At 40.4% G+C, this 22,500-nt stretch overlaps 2 protein-coding genes across 8 annotated transcripts in view; one reads left to right on the top strand and one right to left on the bottom strand.

Annotated features, from left to right (window-relative positions):
• adcy7 (adenylate cyclase 7) overlaps positions 1-10,309 on the top strand; it is a 72,746-nt gene extending 62,437 nt beyond the window's left edge. For 5 of the 7 annotated variants that reach the window (XM_020592335.1, XM_020592338.1, XM_020592333.1 and 2 more), the window contains 14 exons: positions 260-343; positions 1,477-1,546; positions 1,674-1,771; positions 1,987-2,071; positions 2,775-2,912; positions 3,022-3,120; positions 3,712-3,908; positions 4,241-4,352; positions 4,541-4,699; positions 6,481-6,627; positions 6,832-6,939; positions 7,057-7,171; positions 8,430-8,554; positions 9,082-10,309. In XM_020592335.1, the coding sequence (XP_020447991.1) occupies positions 260-343; positions 1,477-1,546; positions 1,674-1,771; positions 1,987-2,071; positions 2,775-2,912; positions 3,022-3,120; positions 3,712-3,908; positions 4,241-4,352; positions 4,541-4,699; positions 6,481-6,627; positions 6,832-6,939; positions 7,057-7,171; positions 8,430-8,554; positions 9,082-9,228 (1,684 nt within the window). In that variant the 3' untranslated portion in view covers positions 9,229-10,309. The remainder of the gene's footprint in view (positions 1-259; positions 344-1,476; positions 1,547-1,673; positions 1,772-1,986; positions 2,072-2,774; positions 2,913-3,021; positions 3,121-3,711; positions 3,909-4,240; positions 4,353-4,540; positions 4,700-6,480; positions 6,628-6,831; positions 6,940-7,056; positions 7,172-8,429; positions 8,555-9,081) is intronic. The other 2 variants (XM_020592337.1, XM_020592339.1) reach the window with 2 other exon arrangements.
• A 44-nt stretch (positions 10,310-10,353) lies between these two features.
• On the bottom strand, positions 10,354-21,822 carry brd7 (bromodomain containing 7). Its single transcript, XM_020592340.1, has 17 exons — positions 21,691-21,822; positions 18,711-18,904; positions 18,531-18,624; positions 18,386-18,443; positions 18,080-18,224; positions 17,765-17,875; positions 16,782-16,945; positions 15,891-16,005; positions 15,634-15,709; positions 15,191-15,298; positions 14,958-15,093; positions 13,872-13,983; positions 13,699-13,743; positions 12,942-13,029; positions 11,529-11,672; positions 10,697-10,837; positions 10,354-10,509 (listed from the first exon to the last, which is right to left on the bottom strand). Exons 1-17 carry the CDS (start codon positions 21,737-21,739, stop codon positions 10,439-10,441), a joined length of 1,851 nt encoding a protein of 616 aa, XP_020447996.1. The 5' UTR covers positions 21,740-21,822; the 3' UTR covers positions 10,354-10,438.
• Positions 21,823-22,500: the final 678 nt, after the last annotated feature.

Genomic DNA, 22,500 nt, shown 5'->3' with positions numbered 1-22,500 from the left:
ACAGAGATCATCTAACACACAGCATTCTGTGTCAAGCACGCTCCTTCTACATAACTCTCTCACAGGCATAAACACTGTTTCTCTTTTCCCACTAATGCTCAGAATGGCATTAACCATGTTGCCTCCAAGAACAGCTAATTTGGACCCGAGTAGCCTGCATGACCTGATCCTGGTTTCCCAGCATCGATCTATTCCAGTCAGCCTGTGTATATCAGTGTCTGTCCGTCGGACTCTTCTACAGTAAGTGTCTCTGTGCCAGGTACAGGAACAAATCCCAGAAGAGCAGGTTTGATGAGGAGCTGCACAATGAGATGATCACTACCATAGATGAGCTCAGCAGCAAGTAGGTTCTTTTGTTTTATGTTTTGTTTACAGTAAATGAAATCACACTGTATGCATGTAGTGCATTTCATAAAATAATATAGCTGAACATGCATGAAGAATACCTTAAAGGGTAAATCTGCACTGAATTATATGGTTATATGATAGTTCTTGGACCTTTAGAAAATACTACTACTACCCCTGACTAGGGACCTTTTGGGGAGTAAAACTACGGCCCGAAATTAAATTTAGACCCTGGTTGCTCCGGTGGAAATGCAACTACAGTAAAACCTTGGATTGCGAGTATAATTCGTTCCGGCAACATGCTCGTAATCCAAACCACTCGTATATCAAAGTGAATTTTCCCATAAGAAATAATGGAAACTCAGATCATTTGTTCCACAACCACTTATTCATATAAAAATGATTACAATAATACAAAATAAAGTAAAAAATAAAACAAATTAACCTGCATTTTACCTTTGAAAAGAATCATGGGTGGCATGAGGGAGACCAAGAGAAGCGCTATCTGCTATCTGTTGGCTCGCTGAAATCTTTTTGTGCTACTTTAACAAGGAACCTATCCAGTGATACTTGCTTTTGCATCCTTTTTAAGGATTTGGCGGAAATGTGGCATTGCATTGTCGTTAAACAGATTTATTGTTTGCACTGCTACAACCTTATTCGGGTGGTGCATTTCCACAAAAATTTGCACCATTTCCCACATTTTACACATCTCCCTTATAAAATCTTGCGATGTCAGCCACTCACATACCTCGTTCATGCTTCTCGATGATTTCCTTTATAACCTCCACTGTAATCATCTCCTTTTTCTTACCGCCTTTCTTTTCAAACTTTATTTTGTCTTCTTCGGGGCCATTGTTGCAGTACAGATGTTGACTATATGAGTAAGGCATGAGAACCATCGGCTCAGTTGTGTTGTGACGCTCGGCAAACAAAGCGTACGTACTACTCATATTGCAAGACCTCGCTTGTTATCAAGTTAAAAGCAATGGGACAGCTGTTGCCCATGTGATCCAGTGCTAATTTACCCTTTAGAATGGTACATTCGGCACAGATTTATGACATCTGAAGTGCAGAAGTCATAGTAGTTATCTGTTCTTTCTTGTCCCCCCCCCCCTTACGGTCCCTCAGGCAGTGGTCTAAGTCTGAAGAGACCGGCAGTTTAGCTCTGTGGTTTCCAAAGAAAGATCTTGAAAAACAGGTTAGTTGGACACAAAGCTGCACACTTATCACTGAAGCCATTTATTTTTCTACATTGTCATCGCTTCCATTCAAGCATCCTGAAGCTGGTCAAGAGGCTTAGGTGTTTCTGTTTTCCCTCTTCTAAGTACCGAGCCCTGGATTTACCCATGTTCAAGTACTATGTTGGCTGTGCCACCTTCATCTTCCTTTGCATCTTTTTGGTTCAGATGTTTGTCACAAAGAAGTGAGTATGAACACGTTGGCATGTGTTATTTAAAAACAAGTGAAACTAAAGAAGACAACATCTTTTTTCTTTGTCCCTGAGTTCTGAGATGAAGCAGATTTGTCATAAGCCATGTATTATTTCAAAAGCATATTTTGAAGGTGATAGTTGTACTGATGGGGAAAAAGAAAGGTGGGTGGAGACTGATTTTTGACTCTGGTGTTTATCTCTCTCAGTCGACAGATGTTGGGGATGTCATTTGGAGTGTTGGTTTGTGTGCTGCTGCTGATCCTATCTATCTGTTTTGCGGGTCACCTACAGGTTAGTGTGCCATGTCTAACATTCTCATTCAACATGTGGACATTTAGGTGATTCAGTGCAAGTTTCTCAGGCAGTTTGTCCCAGTTAGCATTTATAGGAAGTGGAGAAACCACAATGAACAGACACAGAAACCCTTCCATACCTCTTCACAGCAACTTTTCAAGCCACACTAGATGCATTTCAAACATCAGTTTAAAAGGGTTGTAGTTTTTCTCTCTACATGTGTTAAACTCCCATATTGTATAATGCTGGCCTAGCCCTGACCCACAGTACATGTGTATGGCTCACAGGTGTTGCTCTAAAGTGGCATTCAATTAATTTAACTTTCTAGTGCATGAGAGGGGAAAATTAAATGTAAAATCTTTATACATTATATTTACAGGCCACACAAATGCCTTAAAATACAGGAAGTCTTCAGGAAAAAGTCCTTTTAATCACTATTTTTCTTAACCTTACTCCCCAGTATTTGGGCTGTATTACTGAACCATCACTGTACAGATGAGATTGCACAGAAAGGAAGTCAAATATAGACCTTGGAGCATGACACTTGAGATTAGGTCTTTGACGAGCAGTTTCCCTTCTCAGACACTGAGTCATTCACACATGATGCTTGGGGATAAGTGAATGTAAAAGTCACTGCACATCATACCTGTTTGATCCGTATTCCCTCATGGTTCTCCTTGCTTTTCTTTAACCTTTGCAGCACCTGTTTCCAGAGAAGCTGTCAAGGTGCCAGTGGTTGCCAGCTGTGTCAGAAGCGGTGGTGAAGCAGCCATGTGTGCGCCTCCCTCTGGCCACCATCACCACTACGGTCATCATCGTCTTGGCAGTGTTCAACCTGGTAATGTTAAAGTCACACGCTGAGAGCTAAAACAGGTCCATTACATATTGTGCTATTTCTAGTTGTGCTGCACTTCATAGCTACCATTCCATCTGTTGCCCCCCCACAGTGCATCGTCCAGACACATGTCCAGGAGGGTGTTGCTGACCTGTGTCGCACAAATCATTCACATGAGTGGGGATCAGAGGGATCCTTTTTCTGGCTGCCTGTGAGTGATGGATTTGTTAATCACAGACAATAATAAAATGGCAATATTTATTTATATTTTTTCATATGAGACTGGATTAAATATTATTAACCAATAGTCTACGCATGCATTTAATGAAAAGCCAGAGAAGACCTCATGGCTTTCTGAGAATTAAATTAAGAAAGAAAGATTGAAACAATGCAGTAGAGACTGCAGTATCCCGACTTTCAGCCCATAGTCGGTCCCCAAAAACCTTGGATCCCCTTTCCCATAATACAACTTCATAAATATTTTTTTTTTGTTAGAACCTTGTCTGGTAAGCATCCACATGTCTCCGCATACCTCCAGTTAGTAACACAGGTTGTCTCTGATTCCATCAGATTTATTTTCTTAGACTTTGAAAAGCTCACCCAAAGCCACAGAAAATGTTAACTAATGTTTGTACAACCTGGATTGTGCTCCTCATCAGGAGCAAACTGAATTACATGTGTAAAGTCAGTGGAGAGCCCCTTTATCCTTCTTTTCACTTACACAATTTAACAATCTGTGGAAAGTTGCTTCTGCTATTTGTCCCAGGTCTGATTCCATCTCTTCCCTCGTTCTCTCCCTCAGTACTCTGTATACTGCTTTATCCTATCGCTCATTGCAAGTGGAGTCTTCCTGCGGGTGAGCTTTGAGCTCAAAGTGTTCTTCCTCACCCTGGCCTCCACCGCATATTATGTCATCATCCTCAGCATCAAGAAGGAACTCTTTGTGGACTATGGAAAAATTCTCTATTCTCAGACCAATAGCAGCTGGAACTGCAGCAGGTGGGACTCAGTGTATTAGATAAAGAAAATCCTATTGCCTGTCTGTTTTTTTAAGTGGAACATTTTCTGCCATTCTTTTTACCTTTCTCCTCTTTGGCACAGGAACATAAGTTCTCTGAGTGAAACAGATTGCTGTAGGTTATACAGACTTTAAATAATGTGACTGAATCAGAGCAGTTGATTAATGAATATTAATCAGTGGAATAACAACTAGACCAGTGACAGTTCCTGCGAAGGACAGTGCAGTTAATCATTTTTGGTTACACTGAAGGATCACGTATGAAATGTAAAATTCTGCAGTCCAGGCATCAGTGGTCTCTTTTGTTCTACAGTGGAGAAGATGACTTCATCCTGAAATGGATAGGCCTGGTGAAACACCCCCAGGTGATGAGCTGCATTTATATCAGCCTATTCCTGGTCACTATGCTTATCATTGCACAACAGGTAATGACATTCTTTGCCTCTTTCTCCTCATTTCACTTATTTCCCATCGTCTCCATCACAACCCAATCAGATAAAGTGAACACCTATTTAGTTAGGCTCAAGAAATCCTGGAGCATTCCAGTGAAAATTGTTGTAAGTTTTGGTCTTCTTTGTCCCTGCTCTAACCTTGCTGTGTTTCGGTCTCCCAGAATGAGTCCTGCTTCCGTCAGGACTTTCTGTTAAAGTACAAGAATCACACAGAGCAGGATGAGATCGAGACCAGGGAAAACCTGAATCGCCTGTTGCTGGAGAACGTGCTGCCAGCCCACGTAGCAGCGCTGTTTGTTGGGGAGAATAAAAAGAATGAGGTGAGACTTTCCCCAACTCTTTCTTTAATTACAAGATGTAGGGTAGGGTTTTAGGTGGGTCTGAAAACAAGCTGCCTAGACATTACTGTATATCAGTAATGAAAAGAAACCATGCCCAAATGGGGAACCAGTAGGCCACCCTTCATGTTGTATTATAATCAGTGGCTCACATATTTGCAATTTATCAGCATTATAGAGAGAAAACCACTCAACATATAAATTAGGTACTATAATGGTCCCATAGCTTAAATGTAATTTTGTAAAACTTAAACAAAATCTGATATTTTGTCACTGCTTCTCTCAGCAGTACCATAAGCACATACAGTTCAGAATAAGGTAATTCATTTCAACATATTTTAAGCCTAATGTATTCCATGATGTTTGGGTTCTCAGAAAGTTTCACCAATCTCTAACCATTTCAAAAAGTAGAAGATTAAAAATAAACAGTAGTTGTGATGGTTTCAGTTTATAATCATGGTATCACAAGTTAGGCAGCTGTATTAGTATATAAGTATTTTCATTTACAATTTTACATCACAGAAACATGGTGGTGAGGTGTGTAAATGTGATCATTGCACATTCCCATTGTCAGCTTTACAGTTGCAACAAGTATGTGTCAGTATTGGGTCACGTATAGGTCACGTGCATTAACTCAGACCAAGAGGACACAAGGGAATTTCCTGTCCCTCAGTGAAACATACTACTGGGCACACTCAGTGCTACACATTTACTCATGAGGTAACTCATCAGGTTCTCACTGACAGTGACTTTGCTGTAAAGGTAAAAAAAAGGATACCTACAGTAAAATCATTATATAGCTGGCACACAACTTACATAACATAAATGACAACAGAATGTTTGTCAGCAGTGACTCCACACTATGATGCCTTCCAGTGAATTAATTATTGGTGCTAAAACTAGTGGTGGTTATTTGGAAATATTGAGTTCAAGCATAGTATTATTACTGTGGTGACACTGGTTGACATGAGTCAACATATAAAAAGGTATAGTTGCTTGTTTGGATCTTTTAAAAATTCTCCTTATTATCACTGAGTTTGGTGTAGCCTTCCTAATCCACTTCCATGACTCGAGATGCAAGAGGTTTTATTTGCCAATTGTACATGTACAAACACCACAGGTGCACAGGAATTCTTTATGCACAAGCTCTTTGAGTCAGCAGCAAAAGAAAGGTAAGGAACAACCAAATAGTAATAGAAAGTTATAAAGGAAAGTCTTAAAACACTAACTACAATCCAACACCCTGTAGAGTGAAAAATATAATACAATACAGTAAAATACACATTATGAAAGAATAGTAAGAACACACTTTAAACATTATACACATTATAAATAAATGTTGTTTTCATATCAGATATGGAGAGTTTTATGTTCTAATGATAAAAAAATGAGGCGAGGGAGAACTTAGGGTACAGCCTTTGTAAAAACCTGTGATCTTACTGGGGTGAGGTAGATATATTTTTCCTGTGCAATTTGTCTTTTGCCATCAGTCTGACTGTGGCTGGAAAGAAGCTGTTATAAAACCATGCTTTGTGTGTGGTAATACTGTCCAGTCTGCAGTGTCTTAGGTTGTATGTTGAGCAGAGAAAGAGATGGGTAGTTTGTGTACCTGATGATGCTCCGGGCTTTCTTCCTGCAGCATTGTTGACCATTGCCATCTTAAAGATTTAGCCCCAAACTGAGAGTTGTTGTAGTTATAGGAGGTTCTATAAGGAAAGAGAAGTAATCTGTGACTGTTTTGTCATTTGGGTTTTTCCTGACAGGATCTCTACTACAAGTCCTATGACTGTGTGTGTGTGATGTTCGCTTCGGTGCCAGATTTCAAAGAATTTTATACTGAGTGCGATATCAACAAGGAGGGCCTGGAATGCCTGAGGCTGCTTAACGAGATCATCGCCGACTTTGATGAGGTCAGGCACACAAAGACAGAACCCCTTTCCTCAAACCCCGTCCCTTCTTTGCCAAGGACTTCACTGTGATACATGACGGTCGTGTCTTTAATGCCCCAGTCTGTTATTACCTGGCTAAAACCTTACTATGTAAAAGCCAGAAGGCGTTAATACTGTAAATTATTAAAGGATGACCACTCATTTCACTTTCCTCTAACCCAACAGCTGCTGTCCAAGCCCAAGTTCAGTGGTGTGGAGAAGATCAAGACGATCGGCAGCACTTACATGGCAGCTGCAGGGCTCAGTGGGACGCCTGGTCAGGAGAACAACCAGGTGGAGTAGCTACTGCTCATCCCAGGGTCCAATCAGTTTTGTCACGTGTTTCTTAATATGCTATCAAGCTGTCATAATGAGGTTGTGGACTCAAACGACTGACTTGTGTTCTTTCAGGACAAAGAGAGGCAGTATGCCCAGATTGGGATCATGGTGGAGTTTGCTATCGCTCTGATTGGCAAGTTGGATGGTATCAACAGACATTCTTTCAATAGCTTCAGGCTTCGTGTGGGTGAGTGTTCTCAGCTGCCTGGCAGCTTCGTCTTAAACCCTGCACTGTATCCAGCTGTGTTAGGGCTCACACAATAACCCAACGTTTCCTTGGTTACATGCTTCATTATTGGCCTTTGTTTTGTGTTCTTGCAATGACAGCAGCAGCGTTCACTGACTGTAAGGTTTTTACAGACTCAGGTCTGTGGTAAAGGTAAAACCATCTTACCAGAGTGAACTTTATAAGCCAATGTGCTGTAACCTTGGACAGAGATGTATATTATATGATTTGTGACTGTTTGTAATGTACATTACCATGGTTAATTTAGACAGCCCTTTTTGAGAGTCTGAGAAACCCAGTCTGTTGTCTGCAGTCCTTCCACAGTTCCTCACAGACAGCTGATTGTGAGCAGACATCTTAGATAAAAGCTTTGGTTAAAACATTTGTTTTCTGGGAGATAAAAAAATACCTAAGGCATAAACATTGAAATGTAACACAGAATGGTATAAACCTTCTTTAACAGAACACTGTGCCTATCAGCAGCTAAGTCTAAACAACTTGGAGCTTTGAAACGAAATACATGAACCTCTACTCTTTGTTTGTAAAAAGTAAAGTGCTGGACCTTTAGTCAGTAAGTCACAAAGTCAGTAACAACCCCTGGGTCTGATTAGGTAAAGAATCACGTTATATATTGGCTGTATTATATGCATTCATAACCTCCTCATTGTGATTACCACTGTTTTTGGCAACAAGAAGGAAATGACAAAAGCTTGATTCTACAGCTGTAAAGATGACAACTGAAGTTACCAGTCACATCAAGGCCAGAACTAAATCAGCCTTTTATCATCTCAAATAGCAAGACCCAGAGGTCTCATGTCCAGGCAAGATGTGGAAAAAGTGGAAGCATTTAATGTTTGCTGTTTTAAACATCCAATTTCTTTAAAACATGCAAAATATTGTCCAAACATTTTTCTATCAACCACTATTTTAGTTCACCCTTGCAAAAAATGACTGCAAACCAACAGCTCTGTATTTAATTAATGAAAATGTTTTTTCCATTATGGCTAACATTTTCCCTGGTCCATCTCCACCTTTCTACCAGCTGAACCAGAGTGCAGCCTGAGGTCTCTCGATGGATGAATTTCATTTTCCTTCACTCTCATATTTCATCCTGTTTCACCTCGAGTAGCTCTCTTACTTTCTCTGTAAATTCTGTACATGAACACTACACAGTTGATCGCAAAATACATAGTCACATAAGATGTGTGTGATTCCACAGGCATAAACCATGGTCCAGTGATAGCTGGAGTGATCGGGGCCAGGAAGCCTCAGTATGACATCTGGGGCAACACAGTAAATGTAGCCAGCAGAATGGAGAGCACCGGGGAGCTCGGAAAAATCCAGGTATATTCAGCACAGTCCGACAAAGACGAACTGCAATATTTCACTTGGTGTTCTTAAAGGTCACTCACATCTCTTCTCACAGAGCCCTTTATCTTTGTATTGCAAATCTCTGCACAGTAATCACTGGATTTACAAATATCAGATCCTGAATTTAATACTTTACCCATATCAACAGCAGCAGAAAACAGTTCCCCACCTATAGGTAGTCATAAGAACCTCTCACAAGTTGATTTGCTTTCCCCTTGCAGCTGCATTTAATTGCTGTGAATTTCATTTATGTGTAGATTCAAAGCAATCTGCACTTTAACTTGAGACAATGCTTGATTTGTTTGCCCTCCTAGTGGTGCTGCTTCAGAAATGTAATCAAACCAAAGCTGCAGTATGAAGTTGTCATGATGAAATTTTAAAGTGATACATGTATTCATTGAGGGTCCCACTTTTATTTGGAAACATATAAAAGTAGTATACTTATAGTTCAAAGTAAACTTTTCTTAGCTGTGCATGACGTGTTCTGTGTCTGCCTCCAGGTAACAGAGGAAACGTCTGACGTGCTGCAGAAGCTGGGCTACTCCTGCGAGTGTCGAGGACTCATCAATGTCAAGGGGAAAGGGGAGCTGAAAACCTTCTTTGTGTGCACCGACATGAGCAAGCAGCAAGGTATGGGGCTGAGCTGAGGCCAGCTGCCACAGCCAGCAGAACTGAGACTGACTCACATACACAAGTCAAAGAATTTATAAACTCCTGCTCACCCCAAGTGTTGACACAGACCTGACTGCAACACAGTGGTGTCCTTGTGACGTCTCTGACTGATCATATGGAGACTTGGAATCACTTTGGAGTCATTGGACCGATCAGGATGTGGCAGCCATGCTGGAGAGGTGGTCATACCTAGTCACCATCGTTCTCTATTCACTATTCCAGTGGTCACTTTTGTACTTTTCTGTCTTTAACTTAGATGTTATTTGTGAAAGAAAAATGTGTATTGTTCTAATGCCAAATACAGTTGTGTAATTTTTGAAGACCACTTTGGTCCTTTAAAAACAAAACAGTTGATTCTGTTTGGATCATAATTTGAAACCCATCTGGTTTTTCTGCTTGAGAAGAGATGAACACTGCTCTGTTACTGTGTAATGAGCAAAACGTGAGGCAGTTACACAGAGCTGTTCCAACATCACAAACAGGCTGTACATATAAGATATAGAAAAACTTTTCCTCTCCTTTCAGCAAAATATATTCATATAACACAAAGTAGAAAGATTCACTGTGGCCAAACAGCAAATCCTTAAGTTACTGCATCCTCAGCAATTTAGGTTCAGGTATACCAACTCTTCATATGAACACCATTTAGGTTTCAGATCTGCAATTTGGCCACAATAAATAACTGTTTATTACATATATGACAAGATGTTTGCTACTAAGGAAGTACGTCTGTCTGTGTTTTTCTGCTCAGATTACAAAGTCCAGTTTTTATTGTTTTGTGTGACATATCTGCATCTATGCTGTACTGAGTGAAGTGTGATCTACCTGCCTGCCTGCTGTGAATGTTTCTGTGGCTCCATCTCAGATGATCACCTGAACTGATCTGGTTCATTCTTTGCCTCTAAAAACTGGATGCGTCTCTTGGCCTTACCTTCACCCACCATCATCTTGTCTCTAATTGTAGCTACATAATAATGTATTGGCCTTTATATGAACAAATGTGACAATGAATTTTGTACAGTTACAGGAATAAATGTTTTCTTAAATTCATGGTTTGTCATATTTCACAAGTCAAGGTTTATAGTTAAAAAATGTTTATTGGTTGAATGCATACAAATGTCACAAAAAACACTTTTTTGTATAAAACTTAAGTTATTTAACTGAATGAGGGTGATTGGAATTTCATTATACAGCAACAACTGGAACCGCATCCTGGCAGCTGGACAAGGTCTCCATTGGTTCAGCCATCTCTTGCACTGAAAACATTGAAAGGTATTTGAGAAACGCTCTGTTCTAGCTGAAATGTGCTGCATGTGTCAGGTTAAATTACACACTGAATGTTGATGTTATTTCACAGCTCTGAATACATCTTTGCGATACTGCCTGTCCCACAAGATGCATTTAGGCTGATGTGAAGTTGTTTTGTGTAGTAAGGTGTGCTACCTGTAGAGAGGTCTATGAAGTGCTCAGGTGGCTCTGGAGGTACAGCGATGCCCATGGCCTTCCTGATGCCGAAGATGCTGCTAACGTCACATGGAGCCACTTGGCTAGTTAGCTCGGCCAGGTTCCCAGTTACCTTCTCAGCTATAAAAGGGGAGTTAAGAAACATTATCAAGCACCAGTAAGAGTTTAGTTTAGATTTTAAAAGGCAGCCTGGCCCAACCTTCCTTTTCTTGTTTTTTGCTACCCAACTCAACCTGCAGCCAGAGCATCTTTGCACAGGAAGGGTCTGTGTTAAAAGAATAGTTTGACATTTAGGTAATTATCTGTATGTTAAATATGAAGCAACAGCTAGCCTGGCTCTGTCCAAATGTAACAAAATCCACCTGCCGGCAACTCCAAAACATTGATTTGTTACCTTCGGACAGTTCTGGAACTGCTTACCTCGTTTCCAATCTTCATGCTAAGGTAGGCTGAGCTAACCTAGCTATGAGAGTGCTAATTAGCTGGAGCAGTGATGGCCAGCTGAGTCCAAGTAAAATCCAAGAAAAGGACATAAGTGCACTGGTCATAATGACACGTTTTCTCTGTGTGGTACAAATATCCAAAACCCATCCACCTCCACCAACAATAAGAAAAATGAATGACTGCCACTTAAACTGTCACATCCATGGAAACGAGGTCACTAAGTGTGATTTCTTGTCTGAAGCTAAAAGACAAACCACACCTGTATAAGACGGATGCTAAAGAAGTGAATGGAGAGTTAGAGGTCTACAGCTGGCAGCAACGGCTTATGTGGAAGAAATAAAGGGGCTGTGAACTGAGAGGCTCTTACCCAGCTCCAGCTCCTTGGCAGTCGGGGCTAGCAAGCAGATCATGTTAGGAGGCTGCCTGGCACTCAGACGCTCCTTCTGTGCTTCCTGCAAATCGTGCAACAGCTTTGTAGTTTCGTCCAATTTCTGCTGGAAGTGCAGGGCCTCTGACAGGAGAGGTGGCAGAGAGAAAGGCAACAAAAACACTGAGTTAACACTTCCTTTGGGTTCCTCCAGTTACCCTGCATTGCCCCCTCCTGTCCTTAGTTACATATACTGAGTACAAGAGATCGATTATTTCCAACCTCTGACAGGGACCCCAAGTCACAGTGTTACATTAATGTCTGAGAGCAGAGAGAAAACCCTTTGACGGGCTGTTGAAAAGATCTAAGAGGAGGATACATAATGGGATGTTTAATGGATAAATGGCTCATCTAAGTGCTTTAGATGTGTTTTTTTGGTTTGTTTTTAATTACCTCAACAATATTTAGAGTGTAATTTCTTTGTTCACTTATTCCTTTGAGACCACATTCAGACATTAGTGTCCTGCTCTCTGCCCTGTCGGTAGTCATTTCTGTTGTATAGGTTCAATATCCAAATCATACACTTGTTACACTGGAGTTGAACATGTTCTGCTGTCTGCCCAGCAATGTGCAGAGTTATACTATTACACAGTATAAACAGGGTTACAAGACACTGAATTTAATCATCACATCTTAAAACTGCTACAATTTAGATAACTATAAAGCTCCATTCGCTCTAGCCAGCTTTTTTTTAAACTGAGGAACTGCTGTTATTCTCTTGTTTATATCATTGTAAATTTAATATATTTGGGTTTTGGACTGTTGGTTGGACAACAGAAGCAACTTGTGCTGAGCACTTTTCATTATTTTCTGGCATTTTAACAATACCTACATACTCTGGCCATTGAAAATATTACTTTTTGTTGCAATTGTTCCTCCTGTCTATACTCACTGTGAAGATATCTGTTACTAACCAACTAAGAGTTCAAAGTTTAGTCCAGGACAGTGTTCATCTTCTTTTTAGGCCAAAATTTGACGTTGTGTCACTCTCTCTCCATTGCCACGAAGCAAGGATAAACAGTTAGTGGAAACAAAATGGGGAAATTCTGTTCTACAAATTTCTACTAGACTATGTCAGATTGCTGACGTCTCATATAAAAAAGTTTCAGCGTAAACAAGATGAACACTGTGGATTTTGTCTCCCATCTGTCTTCTGTAAGGGTTTCATCAGAGCCAGAATGAACAGGAGGAACACGTTGATCAGTAATGCCTTCAACCCACGTCTGGGCAGTGTATTATATTATACAGACTTGAAAAACTGTGGCCCTATCCTAAAATTAGGGGGAAAATAATCAAAATAACTGTAAATGCATCCTTAAATCTAATAAAGACTAAGTAAGTTAGAACTGTTACCTCCAGAGAGCTCCTCAGCCATCTGCAGGCCTGCAGCAGCGTGCAGGAAGCTGAGCCTGCTGCAGATAGATGGTTCGGGTTCAGCTACCTATGAGGGACAGAGGGGAAACATCATGTTGAGTCAAATTAGAAAAATGCATTCCTCACTAGACAGCATATGCTTCAAGGAAACACACAAGCCTTTTGAAGCTTCTTTATTCACGCCGTTTCTTTTCTCCAGTGAAATCAAACGATGAAAAGCTGCACCACCCGAGCAGGGGATGAGAGTAAACTGGAGCGCAGCCAAGGGCAGCAAACAGGCACAACAGGGGGCTGCTGTGTGCCTGATGGAAGGGTTTGTGCTTTGGTTTCCTCTGCTGCTCTGAGGCGCAATTCAGCCGTGCAGGCAGCGGGCACTGAAAGAAAACATGGGCCTCTCCAAATACTCCATCAGCAAGTAATGCTACTGCGACCTGAAGGGAAATGTTCTTTGCTAAATGGATCACAGCTAAAGTTGCCTCCTGCTATGTTGACACAGCTGGATGATGCAGCAGCCATCTGCAAAGACCATCTATATTCAAAAAATGAAATCCAGAAGCCACATGATAGGGTAACGCAAGAACATGTGCTTTACTGGGAGCTGTATGACGTAGCACACACTGATATTCCTCATTATAAATGTGGTGTCCATTTCTATTTGTACTGTACAGTGGGACACAATGTACAGATGTTGCTGAGCACTGACAACACAGCAGGTCAGATTGGTTCACTTTCTCACCTTAGTGTCATCCTTGCTCTCTAGTGTATTTGCTGCCTCCCCAACCTGGTGGACAAGCAAAAAACAAAACAAAAACTTACTGAATAAACTGACACTCGGATTTCATCCTATGCTTTACAAACAAACAACGGAAGCCATCTTGGATCAGTTAAGATTTTACAGCAGGTGCTTACTGGCTCAGTCTCCATCAGAGTTTTTGAATGCTCTCCGTTTGTCACTGCATCCAGAAGATTGTCTGCCAGTTTGTACATGTACTCGTCTGATTTGGCCAGGAACTCTGATAAACTGCCACACACACACACACAAAACAACTGTCTTCTAAGCAGCAGTGGGATGAAAATCAGAATCACTATTAGGTAAGAATGATGAAAAGTCAATATTAACACTGCTGAAACTGCACCTCCCACACACTGTTAAGGCAGACACATATGCTACTAACAATAACTGCAGATTTTTATACACTGACAAACAGTTTTTGATGAAGAGAAATAAAGGCCTGACTAGATGACACAAAGGAAACTGACCAAGCAGTAACAATTTCTGTGAAGCATGCAAGAAAAGAGAACTGAAGCTAAAAACACATTGGCTACATAAGCTGAACTCCCGCAAATAAATAAAATGCATTCAAGTATTTATTCTATTAAAAATGCTGTACATATTCAGAAAAATAAAATGCTGCAGTTAACACAAGTCATATTGACAAACCTAAGTACAGTAACAAAGGGTTTCAACTGCTGCTAAAATATTATCATGAATGTGTCATGAATTAAAAAGGCATTAAATAAAAATGTCTGATGCGTTATTGAGCACAATGTCATTATGAGACGAGCTTTTATTTAATACATGCTTGGCTTTAAAATAAAAATGTACACAATGAAATAAAAATAGTCATATAGCTTTTATGGAGATATGGAGGAAATAACATTTTTAAATTATGAGTTGAGTTTTATTACTTCACTAACTGTTTCCACAATTCATTTGTGATCATTAATTTCATAACTGTTTATTTGCTTATTTATTTGGCCTGCAGCAAAGGCCCAATGTACCGTGACATAATCATACACAACAGACAGGAGACCAAGAATCAATGAGATAAAGTCAGGATCACGTCCTGTCTCCAGACTGTGACCTCTTCCAGACCAGGTCAACTCAATGACAAAGAGAAACATCTGGAAAGTAAATCAGCCAGGACTGCCTTGAGTGACGTTCTGTGTAAATGCCACAGAGCTGGAGTGTGTTCATGGTCACACTGTACATACCTGTCTGAGCCCTGCAGACTGGACTCCTCTCCATAGAACGAGTAGATCAGGTCAGAATCCTCCTTGCTGATGTTGGCGAAGCTGGAGTCGTAGGTGGGTGCATAGGAGGTGAACGGCCCATAGTTCATGTAGGACACTGCAGAAAGTGTTATACACCCAAGACAGTTCATTATCAGTCATACACACATCTGATATTACAGCTCATAATAAATGAAGTCAGCAAAGCAGAGGACCTGGAGTGATCCTGTTCCTCTTGTCCTCCCTGAAGCCCTGCAGGGTGTTCACACCACTCTGCAGCCGATTGGACATCATGCCCAGTTTCACAGGACAGTAACCAACCTCTAAAAACAGCACACACTGACATTTTACCAACTTTCATCGGTTACCTCTCTCTGTACATGCTGGAGGCTAATTGCTGCAACCGACAATTATTTTAATTATCAATAAGTCTGCTGATTATTTTCTCAGTTAACTGATTAGATTTAAAAATAGTTTAAAATGTCCCAACACTTTCTCAGGCACATTTACTAACTACTTTTGTCTGAGCAACACCCCCAAATCACAGGAAACCAGCACATATTCACATCTGACCTGTGAATGTTTAATATTTTAGTCTTAAAGGCTTTCTGGTGAATTAAAGTTAGATGAGCTCTACAAAGGTTCCAGCTGGACTTACCACCAGCTGATGGATCTGCTGGGTTGAGGATAGCCAGAGTGGTGGAGCCGTCAGACTTCCTCCTTGAAAACTCAAACTACACAACAAATAAATTGTGAGCTTGTGCCCAGTGGCAGGAAAACACCCAGAAAAATCTCTTTCCCAGTAAGAGAACTGGGATGAACATGAAGAACACTCAACAATCAATGAGACCAACATTATTAGTGGGTTTAAGTCATTTGAAAAAAGACATCCTGAGTATAACCCTGTTTCCTCACACCACACTGCAGCACCCTGTTGGACAGCTTTCCTCCTGACTCCTCGATGACCTTGCGGATTTCCTCCAGCTCTTTCTCTGCCTTTGCCGCTTCGTCTTTGGAGTCCTTGTCCTGTCTGTCATTGAAACACAAATTGAACGATGACAGATAAGACACTTTGACCATGAACATAAAAGGTTTTCATTTTGGTCCAAGAATAAAAAATATGAACCCAGCAGCAAAATACTTCAGGGAGAAAAAATGTCAGCTTTTTCCATCTTTGTTCAACTTTCATTTCTTAGACAGATCTAAGCAATTTATGGATGCCAAAAAATGCCATCACAATCTTTAACTATTTTGTACAATTAAAAGGTAAAAGTTAGGTGAAGGAAAATCAGCACAATGCTGTTCTTTTTAGGCTGTTCCAGTGAGTCATATTGAACATGTCACTTTGTGTTACATCATGCGAATTTAAAAGATGAACAGTACAGCCATGAGAGGGAACAAGACCCAGCATGCCGAGAGGCATTCCTCACATTCTAGGCCCACAGCTTTACACTGGAAGCGTGACTGAGGAAAACAAACTTGTTGAAACTGTACACTGACAGACTGGGAAAGTGTTTGCATCAACGTGCATCGTCTTGACTACTGCCTGATTAGTTATCTCAGCCGTTCCTTGTTGATGTGTGGCTGACAGTTAGAAAAATATGGGACTGTGGCAGGCAAGCTGATAACTTGAGCTGAATAGACCAAATTTTTAAGAGGACATTTGGAGTTTCAAGGGGTTTATGTATTGCATATACAAGATCCCATTGTAATTTGGACTATCCTAGCTTCAAAGGAGTTAGGCTGAAATGATATATGAGATTTTAGGAAATATTTAACATATAAGAAGTCTGCAGGTTAAGAGACCTGGGTGTGCTGGGTGTTTGGGAGAGCTCGCTGGTCTCTGCGGTCACAGGGCCCTCTCCGTCCAGGCCGGTGCCCCCTTGTTCCTCAGACTTCACTGCTTGCTTGGCACAAGGGTTGAGGCCAGACATAAACTCTATGCTCTGCTTCAGACTCTCCAGCCTCTCCTACAGTGAAGACATCTGTTACACTTAGTATCAGAAAAGAAAACTGAATGATTGGAATTGAATAACTGGAAGAAAAAGTGCCTGTCTGGCCTGGTGGAAGTGCTGGTGATGCCTTACGTAATCACTTTGAGAACAATTTGAGGCTAAATTCTGCCCCCATCTGTTGCATTATTGTAAAAGCAATGACCAGTTTTGTCCCAGAGCTCCATGTGGAATTAATATCACTCACAACACTACAACTTTAAGTTGAATGAGCGAGAGGTTAAACAGTAGTATCTTAATTTTAAAACCTCTCTCATTCTTGTTTTGTTTTCCTGGACAATGACAGTGGTGCGGCTGTATACAATCATAGTGCAAGGATAGATTTTAGATATATAATATATACTGTATTGCAAAATATATTATATATATAAACAACAACCCCCGAAAAACTGTTCATACGAAAACACAGAACTTTAATAAGAGTAGTTGCCTACAACTTTCTTATCGTCTGTGGGTGTTTCTGAAGTGTCATATAAACGACATTGTTTCCCCTCACTTGTGTCTTTTGTTTGCGCCCTATCCACATAACGTGAGGAAAATGTGAGGAGAGAGGACTCGAGGAAATGCATTATTAAGAACATGAGGCGTTCATTCCTTCTGTCCTTCATTTGAAGAGTTCAATCACCGAGTCCTGAAAAAGGGGCATGTCGGTTCATTAAAAATGTCTGTGAAGCATCGTCTCATTTTATCTTTGGCTGTGGATCCTCCAGCAGCCTCCTCGCTCCTTGAGAAACACCACATGTATGCAGTTAAAAAGCCGCTCCTGAAGTTCCCTACCTGACTCAAGATCTTCATTCCAGAGTGTAACAGCTTCCGAGCAGCTTTATGGTAGATTGTATCAGGTTTGTTGTAAATCATGGCATTTTCACACATAATCCTGAAATCCACCTGCATCAACAAATCACACATTTAAAAAAAGCATTTGTAAAGTGTTTTCAAGATGTACAACTCTGGTCTAAATGCCTTGGTCCATGCAATGTCAATACATCTTTTATCGTTACATTATACTCCTCTCTGAAGTATTTTGGCTCAACCCATTGTGTGGGTATATTTAAAAGTGTACTAAAACATATGTGCCACACAGACTGATACCTTGAGCTCATCCAATGACTGGTACAACTCTTTCTTTACTTTGTCCTTCATTGTACTAAAGTCCATAGGCCGTTTGATGATTGAAGAGTAGCCAGGAGCAATAAGGTCCGTCACTGGAAATGAGAAGAAAGCACTGGGGTCTTTCCTACAGAGAAAACACAAATAAAGTATGTACAAATAAATAACACTACATAAAAAAACACAGACAGAGGGAGAGATGCACGTTTGTCAGTAATATATTTCCAAACACAGACTTGTTGCTGAACAAGCAACAGCTCTCAAATCCATAAGTGATTACTGCTGCACCTTTGGAGCTGCCTGATGAGCTGGTTCAATGCTTCCTGCAGCGGAGTCTGTTCTTTTTCTGCAAGAAAGATGAGAAATTAAAGGAAAAGCCAAGTTTAAAAATGTTTGGAACAAAAACTCCAAACAAGAAGAAATCCGACACTACCTTCCAGTTTATCCAACTCTGAACGGATAGGAGTTCTGCTTTGCTCCCTGTCGTCGTCTCCATCTGCATCTTGTCCTTTCTTCTTTTTTGTAATCTAACATTACATAAACAAGCGCTAAGATGGAAATTAATTCAAGAGGCTTGACATGCTTGATGACTATCTGGGTAATAGGACATTACCTTTTTCTTTCCCTTGTCATCCTCTGGTAAACCAAAGCGTTTCTCTTTATCCTTCTTCTTTTTCTTCTTCTTGTCTTTGGGCTTGTCACAGTCCACCGGTTGTTCGTCATAAAATGCATCCAGGCTTGATTTTCCCGTCGTCACTTCGTGACCAGACACTTTTAACACCAGCTTCAGTGGCCTCTCGCCATATTCTGCAGATACCAAACCAATAACTCCAAATCAAAAATTCTGTCGTTGTACCTGTGGCCAAAAGTGTTTAAATGACTACAGATCACTGGCACGTACCTCAGTTATAATGAAGGTATTTAAAAAACATTGGTACAAGAATTTTTTTACCTAATATCCCGCTTGATTAAAATCAGTCTGTATATAGAAGAAACAGATCAGTGGAGGAGGCAGTGTCACTGTGTCTCCACAATGTGTTAGAACATCTGGAATCACCTCATACATACTGTATGTACTATATTTACAGATTACACTTCTGCCTTCAACTGCATTATCTCAGAGAAGCTTTTTCATAAGCTGATCAAAGCCAGGGTCAATGAAGCCATGTGTCCCTAGATCCTTGATTTCTTGCAGAACAGAAAACAAGTTGTTAATAGGGATGCACTGATTCCAATACCATCATCTGGTACTCTACTCCTACTCATAAAAGTTGTCCCACTGATATCAGTTAAAGGCAACATATTAACCTCATGCTGACTGAGCCACTCTTTAGGTAGCAGAGAAGAAATTTCAGCAGTTTGGGAACATTTTAAGATAAGTGACAACAACAAAAGTAAAGCCAACTGCAACTCAGCTTCTCTCCCTCAATTAAAATCAATAATATCTTTTTCAAACCACTATCAGTTAATATTGGTGCTCCATTGGGTTGTTGCTTATCTCTGTTGTTATAATCCCAAAATACAGATGATTGCACTTCTCATGATACATCAGTCAAGGTTTTTAAATTCACTGATGATACAACATTTGTGGGACTAATAACTAATTCAGATGAATCAGCAGATACAGTCATGGCCAAAAATACTGGAACGCCTGCATTTATGTCAGATAACGCATCACATCTCCCAAAAAAATTGTAGCAATCAAAAACTTTTTGGTATTCTCATGTTAATTTCTTTTGTTTGTATTGGAATAACACAAAAAACTGATCCACACAGAACTCCAAAAAATGGACTGGACAGAATTACTGACACCCTCAACTTAATATTTGGTAGCACACCCTTTGGACAAAATAACTGAAATCAATCACTTCCTGTAACCATCAGTGAGTTTCTTACACCCACACCACAGTGGGACCACTCTTCTTTTGCCAGCTGCTCCAAGTCTCTCAGATTTGAAGGGTTCCTTCTTCCAGCTGCTGTTCTGAGACCTCTCCACAGGTGATCTATGGGATTTAGATCTGGCCACTTCAGAACTCTCCAGCTCATTGTCTGAAACCATTTCTGGTGCTTTGGTTCATTGTCCTGCTGTAAGACCCATGACCTCTGATGGAGACCCAGCTTTCTGATACTGGGCCCAAAATTGTGACCCAGAATTCATTGGTAGTCTTCAGATTTCATAATGCCATACACACAGTCAAGACATCCAGTGTGTGAAGCAGCAAAGCAACCCCAAAGCATCAGTGAACCTCCATCGTGTTTGACTGTAGGAACCATGTTCCTTTTCTTTGAAGGCCTCAATTTGTTTTCTGAAAACAAATCTTCTCAAATCCTCAGACAATTCTTTGCTCTTCTTTCTTTTCTCCATGCTCAGTGTGGTCCACACGACACAAAGATTAAGTCAACTTTTCTCCAATTTAACTGGCTACAAGTGTGATTTCTATATTGCCAGTTCCTGTTGTTTGCTACAGGTGAGTTTCTTTACAAATTAAAGGAGCATCACATGCTTGAAATACAACTATTTGTGATGATTTTGAAAAGGTGTCAATAATTTTGTCGAGTCCATTTTTGAGTTCTGTGTGGAATGGATCAGATTTGGCTTTTTGTGTTGTTCCAATCCAAACCTAAGAAATGAACATGACAATACCAAAGAATTTGTGATTGCAATGATTTTCTGGGAGAAGTGGTGTTATCTGACAGAAATGCAGAGGTGCCAATATTTTGGCCATGACTGTATGAAAAAAGCGTCCAATCTTTTCTGTTGCTATGTAGGACAGTAGTCTGACATCAGAAAAAATAAAAGCACCAAAGAAGGTGCTCAAGACTGCATCTAAATTTGCTGGCCATTCTCTTTCTTCAGTTTCTTCCATCTACAAAAGTCACCGTAAACAAAAGGTACTAAATATTATCAGGGAGGGCTCTCATCCAGTGGCCTCCCTCTTTCTGCTGCTTTCTGGAAGAACATTTAGACAACTTAAAGTTAATTCATAAAGGGTAAGAGTCCATACCCGGAGGCAATCAGAATATTAAACACCTCGTTTTTTATCCGTAATGCAAGATAATCGCTTGATCTTATGAATTTATTTTATTTACACATACACACTTGATGGATCGTTTTTATCCCTTTAAGGTTATCATATTTTACGGATTGTCCTTGTCTATTTTAGATTTTTGTCCATTTTAAATTGACGGTCTGCATGGTTTGTATGTATGTGTGTTATGCTGGATACTTGGCAAACAAAGCAGACTGATTGATAAGAGGCTAGACCCTTGACAACGGAGAGATGCTAGAAACAACAGCCGCTAACAGCTAGCGTATGTGGAAGGCCTTTTACAGATGCTACAGCTAACGCTCCATTATTTGTAATCTTAAATCAACGGTTTTGTGTTTTGGCTGAATGGTACGAAATTCTACGAGAGTAAAATATACAGAGAAACCAGTCCGGAAGTTTTCTAGCCATATGAGCAAGGTAAGAAATTAATAACACCGCGGACGTGCTAACACAACGACCAAGCGCAAAACAGAGGATTTAGCTAAACCTGTCTATTAAAGGAAATGCAGTTCAAGCATTTGCAAGTGAACAACGAACCATTACCTGCATAACCGTGCTTTTCGGACTTGTGCTTTTTGTGCTTCTTGCCCATTGTTTGTATTTTGATCTGGCACCGGCTGATCGCGCTCTCGGACCTCTGTGAGGGCGGAAGTACTACAAAGGAAACTACGGCTTGATCGCCATCTACCGGTGAGGCGGCGCCGCCGCCTGTTACAACCGGACTTCCAACAGGTAGGGGGCGAACTAAGTTTAGGGATATGTTTCAAGAACGGAAAAAGCCCTGCAAATCTTTTATCATGGGATAACCAAAATCCAAAACATGCATGCACACAAGAACATAAAAACGTGAAGTCTATGGCTAATTAAAGGAATATTCTAGCTAGGCTAGGCTATTTAATATTGCTGCTCAACAAAGTTGGTGTGATTTGTTTTTGGTGTATGCCAGGCTTGTAAAATGCTGCCTTTCCAATATTTTCCTGCATTTTACATTTAATGCGACTTAATACCATCTATCATTAGACCTCTCTTGCATCCTAAATGTCCGTACTTTTCAAACTCCATGCCCAGTTTGCAACACTCACCTTCATTTATACTGTAAATGTGAAGTCTCAAAGGCCAGGACATCCTGGATGACAAATCAGAAGATATTACACAACTGTTTTCAATCTGAATATTTTCCTCACGTTGAGTAAACTGCAATTGTATGCAAAAAAAAAATGCAAAACTGGTGCCAGTGTAACACTGACAGCCTATGTATTATCTTGGACACCCTTTTAAGGTACAGACTGTTTAAAGTGCAAATCTTTGCACTGGCTAGCACAAGCCTTCCAGAGTACTTAAAACATAATTAAT

This window comes from Monopterus albus, unplaced genomic scaffold (assembly GCF_001952655.1).
Source record: "Monopterus albus unplaced genomic scaffold, M_albus_1.0 scaffold17.1, whole genome shotgun sequence".
In the NCBI taxonomy this organism is placed as follows: Eukaryota; Metazoa; Chordata; class Actinopteri; order Synbranchiformes; family Synbranchidae; genus Monopterus; species Monopterus albus.
The sequence above is the reverse complement of the archived record's forward strand: the minus strand, read 5'-3'. Positions and strand labels throughout refer to the sequence as shown.